This window comes from Gossypium hirsutum, chromosome A09 (assembly GCF_007990345.1).
Source record: "Gossypium hirsutum isolate 1008001.06 chromosome A09, Gossypium_hirsutum_v2.1, whole genome shotgun sequence".
Classification (NCBI taxonomy): Eukaryota; Viridiplantae; Streptophyta; class Magnoliopsida; order Malvales; family Malvaceae; genus Gossypium; species Gossypium hirsutum.
The window spans coordinates 72328065-72339953 of NC_053432.1; the positions used below are offsets into that span (position 1 = coordinate 72328065).

At 34.5% G+C, this 11889-nt stretch overlaps 2 protein-coding genes across 6 annotated transcripts; both read right to left on the bottom strand.

Moving 5' to 3' along the window:
• Positions 1 to 305: 305 nt before the first annotated feature.
• Positions 306 to 4461, bottom strand: LOC107890111 (calcium-dependent protein kinase 26). Its single transcript, XM_016814623.2, has 7 exons — positions 3038 to 4461; positions 2204 to 2347; positions 1957 to 2109; positions 1605 to 1720; positions 1254 to 1421; positions 847 to 1071; positions 306 to 747 (listed from the first exon to the last, which is right to left on the bottom strand). The coding sequence occupies exons 1-7, from the start codon at positions 3936 to 3938 to the stop codon at positions 622 to 624; spliced, it is 1833 nt and encodes a 610-aa protein (XP_016670112.2). The 5' UTR covers positions 3939 to 4461; the 3' UTR covers positions 306 to 621.
• A 2286-nt stretch (positions 4462 to 6747) lies between these two features.
• Positions 6748 to 11657, bottom strand: LOC107889456 (uncharacterized). Of its 5 annotated transcripts, none has more exons than XM_016813878.2 (11): positions 11319 to 11657; positions 10658 to 10864; positions 10386 to 10513; positions 10139 to 10247; positions 9959 to 9998; positions 9454 to 9543; positions 9240 to 9339; positions 8997 to 9136; positions 8249 to 8351; positions 7285 to 7985; positions 6748 to 7141 (listed from the first exon to the last, which is right to left on the bottom strand). In XM_016813878.2, the coding sequence occupies exons 2-11, from the start codon at positions 10794 to 10796 to the stop codon at positions 6916 to 6918; spliced, it is 1776 nt and encodes a 591-aa protein (XP_016669367.2). In that variant the 5' UTR covers positions 10797 to 10864; positions 11319 to 11657; the 3' UTR covers positions 6748 to 6915. The 5 variants fall into 5 exon arrangements, with proteins under 5 accessions (XP_016669367.2, XP_016669365.2, XP_016669366.2 ...); XM_016813876.2 differs by having other exon boundaries at positions 11226 to 11528; XM_016813877.2 differs by having other exon boundaries at positions 11165 to 11522.
• Between the last annotated feature and the right edge of the window lie 232 nt (positions 11658 to 11889).

An 11889-nucleotide genomic window follows, 5' to 3' on the forward strand; every position in this document is an offset into this window, starting at 1 on the left:
ATTTTTTTAATTTATTGGGAAATATTAATTTTAATATTTTTAGTAATTTTGATATATTATATATATTTAAAAATTATATAAAAAAATTTATACGGGTGTGTCGGGTCAAGTTTAAATTTTAGCATTTTTATCCGAGTCGGGCTTTGACAAAATTTTAGATCCATTTTTGCCAACACCTCTAATTATCACATAACATTAATAAATTTTTTTATTATTTCAATTTTATAATATAATTTACTCAGTGTGAAATTTTTTTTTCCCAAATTTGTGCTTATATCTATATCTATATATAAGAGCATTGGAAACACTTAAAATAGCAATACGAGTTTAAAAAGTGATACACTAGAGCATAATTTGTTGATTCATACACTCCTATGAGCTCAGCATCTGCCTGATCTCTTCTTTCATATTGAATTGCGGTAGTATTTTAGCCTAAAAAACAAGAATATGAATGGGTGTAGGGAATGGCAAAATATGTACAAATATAAGGAAACCCGACATCTGGTCATCAAAGGATTGCGCCTGATAATCCTCAAACTTTGAAGAGCTAAACTAAAGCTAAACTCTAAAAAGTTGGGAAGAAACTAAAGAAAAGAAAAGGCCCTATGTGACGCCTATTTGTCAGGAACCTGGCAATGCCTCCCTAAATCCAATGCTCAAACCCTTACCCTCACGATCCCTCTTACCAACTTCAGGATTCCCTTTCTGCATCATCGCTATAAATTCGTTGTAATCTATCCGGCCGTCCTGAAAAAAGTACACAAAAAATGAGTCCAACACCAAAACTTGTTCAATAGAAAGGAATACCACTATTTTCATGCTTTGAGTCCTTGTCGTTTGGCTTACATTGTCCTGATCGACTTCACGCATCATTTCATCCATGTGGATATCCTTGATGCCAAACTCTTGACAAGCTTTTTGAATCTCTTCTAGAGTGATGTAACCACTGCCGTCTCTGTCGAAATACGAGAAGGCAGCCATCAGATTATCTTCATTCTGGATCATATTTAGATGCAACGTTGCAGCTATGAACTCCTGATAATCGATTGAACCACTGTTATTTACGTCCGCCTGCCATTTCAAAACAAAACCAAAAGGAGGTTGATTAGATTAAGAGGGATGCAGAAATAGCATAATCTTGTTGTCTTCCTGGTAAACAACAATTTCAATCAAAGAATCTTTTCTTTTTTAACTATGATGAAGCATTAATGATTAAGGCCTAAAAAGTGACAGGATTCTGAAATGAAACTTACAGCCTGCATTAGAGCTTGAAATTCTGATTCAGGGAGACTAGCACCAAAGCTTTGCAATCCAGCTTTGAGTTCTTCAAACGTGATTTGACCACTATTATCCGTGTCTATCATCTTAAACATTTCCTTCAATCCCGCTATTTCTTCTTGAGAAAGCCTTTGTGCAATGACCTAAAAAGAAAAAAGGGATAGGTCATTTTAGCTACTGAGATTTGTGCATTGAAAGAATTTCACTTACTATACTCGGATATGTTTTTCCAACTTCTTTCCTTAAATTTGGAGGATCTTAGTCATCTTACTCCCATACCCATATATATGAAAGAGATAGGTCTATTCTCACGGGTAGAAACTTACTCTTAAGGCCATTTTCTTGAGCTTGTTCATTGAAGAAAATTGCTTCATGCGTCCTAGGACTAAAGAATCAAGTGGGCTGTCCGGTGCCACCCCATCAGCCTGAACCCAACTGTGGCCTGCAAGGAACCAAAGTCGAGTTAGCTTCGACATTCTTATAAGTAATATATTCTTTCATACTTTGTCCCTATAGCAACCTAACCCTAATAATCAGACATCCTTTCATTGACAACAACTCTCCCACAACAATGGTGAACAAACAAAGATACTGATTATTTGGATTATCATCAAATAAAACTATATCATCTAAGTTCAGCAATACTCATCCAATGCTATATAGTAAAAGGGGACTCACGCAGTACTTCGTGTGCAGTTATCCGCTTCTTGGGGTTTCTAACAAGCATTTTTGCTAATAGATCTTTCGCACTTTCAGATATACTAGGCCAAGGATCCGATGTGAAGTCAGGTTCACCATTCAATACCTCATCAAATATTTCTTCTTCCGTTTCTGCACCAAAACAGCACAAATACACCAAATTTATCTTAAAACTGCAGTGTTGAACAAGAACGATCACATATTGTCTCAAATTGATAAGTCTTACCACCCCAAAATGGAGGCACCCCACACAGGAGAATGTAGATGATCACCCCAGCACTCCACACATCAGCTTCTGGACCGTAACACTTGTTTAAAACCTCAGGTGCTACATAGTATGGGCTTCCAACCACAACAGAAAAGGTATCCCCTGAAATTTTAACACCTTCATTAACAAAACTACTCATTGCTTATTGCATACGCAGCTTCACAATATTGTGGAAATTTCTCTAATTTTGTTTTCCTGTTGGAACCAATTCAACAGGCTACCAAGAATACTTAATTCAATTCGGTATATGTAAACTAAATCGAAGTCTGCTACATCCAATCCCAAACATCATTTTCAACTCTTACAAGATTTTTAAAATATCACTTGGGCAGTTCAATATTTTATTTGTTTTTATTCCATATGTATAAAAATGAAAATGGGTACACCAATTTAAATATAAATGTTCGTGTAAACCTAAATATAACATATGTTGTTATTCATGTAAGTTGAAAATTTTCAAAGAAACATTTTCCTTTCATCAAATGCAATCATCAAATAGAAGTAGTTAAAGAATAACAAGAAGAAAAACCTAAAGTTGTGAAACCAAGCGTTTGAATATAGATAGATAGATAGATAGATAGATATAGAAGAACGTATGCAGTTTCCATTCTAATTTTAAGCTAGCAAGTTCATGGAAAGTGAGCAAATTAAGCTTTAAATTCAACATGAACCATTCACCTACAAATGTTTACTACAAATTTCCCAGGGTGAGGTAAGGCTAAATTAATCTTTCAGAACAGCAATTGAGATGGACTAAAAAGAAACCAAAAAAGCAAAGAATTTAGAACATACCAGGCTTGAAGAATATTGATAACCCAAAATCAATGGCTTTAAGAGGTGAATCCTCCTCGTCATTGACAAAAAGAAAATTTTCAGGCTTAAGATCCCTATGCATTACACCCATGGAATGACAGGCTTCAACAAAACCAACAATGACCCTTGCTAATTCTGCCGCCTTCCTTTCAGAATAATGCCCTCTCTTAACAATCCTATCAAAGAGTTCCCCCCCTGCACACAAATCCATGACAACATGAACCGCCATGGGATCTTCATAAGCCCCTTTGATGGTCACAACATTAGGGTGCCATGACATGTGATGCATTATCTGAATTTCCCTTCGCACGTCTTCAACATCATCTAGAGTTGCCAGTTTCCTTTTAGCAATCGATTTGCAAGCAAACTTATTCCCAGTACCTTTCTCCACACATACAAAAGTTGTCCCAAACTGTCCATTCCCTACCTTGGTCCCCAAGCTATAGTATTCCTTCAAATGACCTGTTTTCGTCTGTAATACTGAATCTATCTTCAGTCCTGCGCATGACTGCCTCTTAACATTATGGGGTCTCCTTGGTGTTTTTTTAGGCTCAACCTTATGCTCTTCCTCGTTGTTTATAGCAGTCTGTGGTGTTACCTGTGTTGATACCTGTGCTGGTTTGGAATCAAGTATTTGAAGCTCACACTTTGATTGTTGCATTTGGGTTTCTTCTTTAGATTTCCCTTCTTGTTCCCTTTCTGTCCCTTCCTTAACAATCTTTATTTCTTCGGGGGGCTGGTTCTGAACATCAGAAGCTCCTTTTTCTTTACTTTCTGACTCAGCAGTTACATTTGGAACCTCTTCTTTTTCTTTCTCCTTTTCTTCTTCAGATGGTCCACAAATGGAATTTGAGATTGTTTTAAAACAATTATTTCCCATCTAAAACTACTCTCGATTCTAACACCTTCTCTTATATATGTACATCTATAAAAGAAAGCTTTCTTCTATCCCTTAGGCTTTTAGCCAAAATAAACCAACCCTAGCACCTTCAGCACCGTGCAACCAAAACCAATGATTCAATGATCTATGATCAATAAAATGTATCAAAGAGATGAATTATCCCACACAAAAACAATTTCATCAAAGCCCAAATAAAAAAAAGAAAAAAAAAAGAAGAGAAATCTCAGAAAACTTCTCACGTAAATAGAATGTTCAATGGTCGTAAAAAAAGAAGTTGAAGAAAGAAACTTCCAATAAGGCAATGCAGACAAAAGACGACAATAGGAAAATTCAATGTGAAAAGCAAATATTTGGAATCATAAATAATGGGAAAAAATATAAATATCTTGGGGAGGTAGGGATTGAAGTTTTTGGTTAATCCATTTGTATATAATCAAAGATAAAAAGGAAAGGAAATGATTGCTGAAATTTCTGCCTTGTTATTATTTCCCGGGGAAAAAAGAGAAAATAAGGAAAGGTAGGTTTATATATTGGCGTTAGATAAGTTGAAAATTGAACGGGTTAAAATGGGTTCCGAGAGGGTTTAGCTAACCAACAGTGAGGGTTTGAGTGCTTATTAGTTGTTACAACATTACTGTTGGCCTCACATGGTGATGGACGGCTTACATATTTTCAGTTTTGTGGGTTGTTGGACCGGCAGTAGTGAACCGTCACTTTCTTTCTAATTATAGCAAATCGGCATATTCAAACTAAAAATTGTTGGGGCTGAAGCAAGGGATAAACTATAATCAAGACATAATATCTCTATTAGTGCATGATAAACCAACAATCCATTTATCCAAGGAGACTGTTGAAGCTATAGAAACTATACCCATTGGTCAAGAAAGGGGAAACAATGATGGGCAGTATGCATGCTGTGAACTTGAGCCAAAAATGGGGGCCATCTTCTTCTCCTACAAACCATTTAAGGGCTAATGTTTCTGAGCTTTGGATGTGAGAAGTGACACAATACAAATGAAAGTGATTCAAAACTATATAAAGGTTATATATTTTAATTTTATATTATTTTTTACCTAATTTAGGTTTTATAAAAAGCTTTATAACCTATGATAAGTATTTCTCTAAATTAGATTTATATAAATTTTTATAATTAAAGCTAAATAGATCATTTGCGTCGTGAATCCAAATATCATGTGATAAATGCTATTTAATAGTTATGCAAAATACAAAAAGTTTTCTTGTAACATATTATAAGGTACGATACCATTTGAAAAAATGGATGTAGACATAAGCACCAGAGTCGATTCGCAAACTTTTTTAATTTGAGACATTTAAAACTTCGAAATGTGTTTGAGAGAGCATTTGTTGTTTTAAAAAAATTATCATATTAACAACATCACCTCAATATAGCATAAAAAATGGAATTATATTTGTACGTTGCATATTTTATAATTTCATTCGAAGGTGAAATGGAGATTATCCATAACTTTGAGGAGCACATGGAAGAAATAGATATTTATAATCTTAATTATACATTTGTGAAAAACTTGGTCAAGGGCAAACAAATGATGAATAAAGAGTATATGTTAAATGTTAAAGAGAAAATAATTCAACAAATATGAAAGGCTTTAACAAGTAAATAAAATAATAAAATTACATATGATGATTTGATTTTAATGTTTGTTACTTGTTTAGAAATTTTTTTATTGCATTGATAATTTTTTATAATAAATAATATTTTAAAAAAATATAAATTTTGTAACTATATAATTACAAATTATACTATCAAACATGACTAGAAAAATTTAGATATGAATACGTCTAGAAAATTATAATTACTTATAATTACAAGAGAATGTAATATTCATTAAATTTAATTCTTGATTTATTTATTTTTGTCATGGTTTTTTTCTCCAAGTTCTATGTACTTTTATTTTGTTTATTCATATTTTTTTTTCAAAAAACATGTAAGGTTTTTTTCCCTATATATGCACGAGGAGTTTGTCAGGTTTCTTATAATGTGTATGTGCATCTTGTATTTAATAATTATTAAAATTCAATTTATTCTTATATATTAGTATAATATGAATTAAATTTAATTGTATTTTATTATTTTTTTAATTGTCCAATAAATATTTGAATTTAATTGCATTATTATTTTAGTGTGTGTGATACTTATACGGTCTGACAATCTTGAGGCAATTAATCTCATTCACGAAAGAGTTCATAAAAGTTCTAATTCTGCTTTAGTTATGAGAACCCTATTGTTATTGAAGCAATTAAGTCATTAAAATCTTCAACATATTCCAAGAGGAGAGAATAGCCTTACTGATAAGATAATCAAGCTCAAAAAAGATAGGAAACCTCGTTGATAAATATTATGTAATGAGTTTTCTCAATGTTTGATCTTTGACCTGTAATTTCTTTCTTTCAAAAAATAAAAAATAAAAAATAGTACAAACCAAAAGCAGGCAAAGAAAAATGCAAGAACGTGCCATCACTGCCATTAAAGTGGGTGTTCTGTAAGGAGGAAACCAATGGTTTAGCTGGTTAAGAAATTAGAAAATATTTTGAGAGAGAGAGAATATTAAGCATAGGGATGGCATAGTCTTTGTCTGAAACACTGAAAACATATTTCCTTTCATTTATGGTATACCAATTCTGGAAGTCATTTATGACTTTTCGATTCTTTGGCAGACTGCATTGCAAAAAAGAAAACAAGAAAACTTCAAGTCTAATACCGTGTCTGTTGAGAAGATCCCTTCACCTTCATACCCCACAAATCATATGGCACAAAGTTGTTAAAATTGGTACTTAAAAACTTATTTAGGGTTACAAATTACAACATATTATTGTATAAGATATTACAAAATCCACTCTATTAGGTCTTATTAAAATGAAATACCTTGCTTTGATCCATCTAAGGTCTGTCTTCTTCAGGGGTGGAGGCTAATACCTACCCTGAATTGAAACCAATGCAACAGTACCTATGCTTTCTCCACTTACTCGGCTTTTCAACACCCTTTTCATGAAACCCATTTGTCTTTATGGTTCCATTCCCATAAGAATTCAAACCAACCTGGTTACCATCCATTGGTAGCATTGATGCATTTTGATGAGGCGATGCCGGTACTACTTTGTTATGGTGTACTTCCCTTGACATAGAATTTGGTCCACCAGACCTGCAAAACAGATGTATCCCATTATTTTGGTTTTAACATTAAACTAGGGGAATTGTGAAAAAGGCCAAAGGATGACGGGGTGACTCTCCTACTCCCCTCGACTATTCAAGTGGATACATGTGAAAATATCTTAACATGATTACCTTGTGTTGTTTATGTCATTGCTATTCTTGGAGTTATCCGAAGTCGTATCCAAATCCTCCGCGAACTTTTTGGAGCCAGCTTCATGACCAACCTCGACTTTTGAACAAACATTGGCTTCTGCAGAAAAAGTTGAGTCTTCTACAGCACCCTCTTCAAAATTCGGAGTTTCTTCATCAGAGAAACTAGAAGATCTGCTTTGGGCATTAAATCTATATTGCCGTACAATTGAAATGGCCTTCTCCAATGTTCCCAGAGCTTCTTTCACCTCTGGACGAATAGAAACCCTTTGTTTAGCATTTACGCCACTTGAATCAGCAAAACTATTGGTTGAAGGTTGATTTGCAGCCTTAATGCTCTCCTCCAAGCAGGTACTCTCTTCACTTTCTTCTTCCTCAATTTCACCAAAAGCTTTTCTCTTTGCGTCTAGTGCTATCTTCAGTGGAGATTCACCAGCAGGTTCATTAGCATGAACCTCTGGTTCTGCATCGTTTGTGCCATCTTGTATGTCTACAATTTCATTCTCGTTAGGCACAATTTCATCCTCCTTAGGAAAAATACCAGGTTCCCTTTTAATTTCTTGTGCTTCAAGAACTTCGCCTGATTTGTTATTGGAAAAAAGAGCTCCACGAATTAGGCAAAACAGAGGGTCTCCCAAGGCTTTGCTGTAATCCTCATCGCTATTAGTGACAGAAGCCACAGTCTGTAAGCATTGTAGACTGGAAAAATGTGAGAGATCAATCGGTAGGGTAATAATAATAAGCATCATGAAAAATGAAGTTACTAATCTGGAAGCTCTCAGCAATGGAACCTTTTAAGACAAATGATGGATTGATTTTTACCCATTACTTCATTGCATACATTGACGAGCCAAATGAGTCACACTTAATTGGTAGCAATTAAAAAGACAGATAATCATAAACTACTTGCAGGAAATGAAGGTGCCATGTCAGAAGAATGTGTGACCTTCTGATAGAGTCTAAAACCATTTCCAATAAGCTGCCTTGCAATGAAGTTTATAAGGGATGGAGGGACAAAATCCAGCTTCATATCCATATTTGCTATTGTCCTACAAACAAGGAAGAATCATGAGAGGAATGCGACCTTCAAAAGGTGATATGGACACGGTTTCTACAGCCATGATTGCAAATGATCCTCCCGGTATCTATAGATAGTCACATTTCAGAAAGAAAATACTTGGTAATGCCTATTTGACACTCAATGCCACATAAGGGAGGAAAAATAAAGCAGCCATTTGAAATAAACTCCCAAGTCCTTATGATTAAAAATGACCTGAATTCAGATCCGAACAAGAAAAAAGCTGGTTGTGTAATACAGTTGGACCGAATGCCTTAGCAGATCCAATGACCCTAATTCAGGCTCTCCTAATCACATCTCCGATCAAATGGAATCATCGAAGACCAGTATTTAGCCAATGCCAACCCCAAATATATTAACATCTCCATTAATGTCTTACGAGTCATACTCTGGGATATTTGAAAAATAAGCTCCTCAAGCATATGTCCTATTGAGATTTCAAGCAACAGCAAGAGCCAAAGCCACAATTATACAAGGCATCTGCTATCTTTGCAGATAAAACTCTTTGGTGCTTGTAGAGGGGCCTAAATCTGTTGACCCTTTTCTCGCCCAGAAATGCATATGGCAACATTTACTTGCCTATCTTAATATGACAGCTTAAAGTATTGCAACTTACCTAAAGTAGCTTCTCTCGTTGTTCACCTTCTGCAAAGCAAAGCCTCCAACTACATCAATCCTTACAACATCTTTTGCTTCAGGGATTCCATCATTAGTAAATCCATGAGTTGCTTTATCAATATCGCTCACATCTGATATCTAAAAGCATAAGAACAGAAGTATTTAGATAGATTTCCAGTATATGGGAAGAATGTAAATTGCAAAGGAGGGGAAACCATATTCGAGTCTTTGAAGTGACTACCGTGTTCACAAGAATAACAATCAGATCATCTTGAAAGTACTCAAAGAAAAAATAGTGTACTAGAGCCTCCCTAGCTGACAGCGGCCATGCAACCTTCACCCTTTCTTCCGAAAATACAAAGATAAGTAAGCATTTTACAATTTCAGACTTCAACATACTACTGAAAGAAGGAAAAATATCTTAATGAACTGTTGTAGTTCTAGGCTTGACAAACCTCACTAGAGCTATCTGTTCACCAATTCGGATCTTTTGCAAACAGGTGGAACTAGTTACTTTGAAAGGTGGAAAGCTAGACTGAGGCCACCTAGGAAAAGCAAACAAAGATTATTTTCAAAAACATACACATTTTCACTTGAACTGGATGAAGTCTTAAAATCAGCTACATATTATTGTTAGATATCAAGTATCCTCTCCCCTGTCTGTCAATCTTTTGTGACAAATTCTCACCAATTATCCATTTATAATTATACAAGTGCAATTACATAGATATTGTACTAGTGGTGCAAGAACAGAATAGAAATAGGTGTCTACAAAACATTCTGATTTGTAGAGAGATTTTCTGTAACAACACACAACCAAGGTCATTGATACACAACATATTACTTCAACAGAGGATATAAAAAAGAATGAAAGCATGCAGGTTACACAGTTTTACCAGTCATATAGAGCAATGCTAATTCTACATTAGAATCAAGTGCAAGAATGAAAACAATTCTCACCATTTCTTGTATAGGGGTGACTCCCAAGAGATACATAAACCTGCAATTAAGTTGCTCATGAAAAAGTTTCTTATACAATCATGAGTAGTATTTAAGTCTTAAGCCAATTGCAATTTCATAGTCTTCTGCTCATGATTCAGGAGGAAATTCAAAAATAATTAAAGCATGGGCAGAACTTACAAACATCCAAAGGCCCATCTACATAGCCTTCAACAAGTAAAGTATGAAAAGGGGTGCCATGAGGTCCTTCACGGTACATAACACGGAACTCTTCATTATCATGCTTCAACTGCAAATAAAGGTTCGCTATATATCTTGGTGAACAATAATCATGATGTAGAACATAACATGGTTCCTTCCACTAAGATATGCTCAATAAAGGCATTGATATAAGAGAAATAAGGGAATCTAAACTGATAGAGCATACCTTCCATTCCCCATGTGATGTCTCACTGTATTCTGACACTTGATGATCATCAACAGAAGTACTCCTTAACATGTCGAGAAAATTGGATACTTCCTGAGCCCTTTTGTCCAATAAATGTTCACTAAATTCTGTTGACCAAAATAAGAAAGAAGAAAAAGTTGGACAGTATATACTTGAAAACAAACACTTAATTTAGTAAGGAATGTACATAGAGGGATTCAAAGTACACATATAGCAGCTTTAACATTAAATTGGAATTAATGCTCTAAAACCTTCTTTCTCATGTTGTGCATATCGTAAAATCTGATTCTTGACAAGGGTTTTAAGTGTCTCGGGATCAGTCAGTTCAGCAGAGGACAGTGTGTTGTCCAGCCTCTCTCTGTATTGAGAGATTGCCTTTTTCTTTTCCATATTAACATATGTAAGAAAACAGCATCCAGCTGCCCCTCAATCACTCCAAGGATCAACTAACCTTGCAACTAAAAACCAATTTTGTAAACACGTGCGTTAGATTTCCAGACAAAACAGCTAAGAACAGCTGCATAAAAAAAATGAAAAAAATAGGTTTCTATCTGCAGAATATGCAAGAGTAAAAGACAAAGTTCGTTAAAGTTCTCATTCATTAAAACTTCCATGTGATTGTACAGGCAAAAAGCCTCATCTGCAGAACAAACTAAATAAATCAAACCACGAAATTGACACAGAAAAGAACTGCAAAAGCTACGGGGACCACGGCTGAGGAATTCTATAAAACAAGAAAAAACATTCATATCTCTAACCTCATAAGATCGACAAGTCATATTATCAGTCAAGGCAAGCAATGAAAGAAGTTCAACTTACATGAAGCTCAATGAAAATCAAAGGAAAAAAGAAATTGATCTCCAATGAAAATTATAAGAAGGAATAATCAGAAACAGAGAAAAGTGAAATTACAGAAACCGAAAAAAGAATGGTACAGATCTCAATGTTAAAAGCTCCAACAAATCTCTATATCTTGATGGTGGTAAACAAAGCAAGAGAAGGTTGAAGGGGGAGCGCCCAGACGCAAAATAAACATGGGCTTTTCTTCTCGGGTATACCGGATACACGACAGTCGGCAGAATCACTAAATCAAAAAATTACAGCTTTTTTTTCTGTTAAACAAAATTAAAGTATTTGGATGCGTGACGGATTTTAGGACAACTAAGAAGGCGGGTCCCACAGCACTGAAAACCTCCACCAAACCTTATTACCAAATAAAGCTTTGTTACGACTTACGACTCTACTCTACACTTTGCACTAATCCAATTAGTTTAGTAGGCTGTTTTTAAGTTTTATTCTATTAAAATCTAATATAATATTTTTATTATTTTGCTTTATTTGTTTCATGGAAAATAAATTATTAAAAAAAAAGTTAGTTTTAAAAAAATAATAAAATTAAGACTTTTTTAAAAAAAATGTGTTATTAAATTTTTTTTGGGTAAGACATTTTTTAAATTGATAAGCCTTTGTTTACTGTCTTTAT

Coding starts and splice junctions, on each gene's coding strand:
- LOC107889456 (XM_016813878.2), bottom strand. CDS start 10,796: ATGGAAAAGAAAAAGGCAATCTCTCAATACAGAGAGAGGCTGGACAAC. Junction 9,137..9,239: donor TTGTTATTCTTGTGAACACG/GTAGTCACTTCA, acceptor TTATGCTTTTAG/ATATCAGATGTGAGCGATAT. Junction 7,986..8,248: donor GTTTTAGACTCTATCAGAAG/GTCACACATTCT, acceptor CAATGCTTACAG/ACTGTGGCTTCTGTCACTAA.
- LOC107890111 (XM_016814623.2), bottom strand. CDS start 3,938: ATGGGAAATAATTGTTTTAAAACAATCTCAAATTCCATTTGTGGACCA. Junction 2,110..2,203: donor GGTGCCTCCATTTTGGGGTG/GTAAGACTTATC, acceptor GTTTTGGTGCAG/AAACGGAAGAAGAAATATTT. Junction 1,072..1,253: donor TTCAAGCTCTAATGCAGGCT/GTAAGTTTCATT, acceptor TTGAAATGGCAG/GCGGACGTAAATAACAGTGG.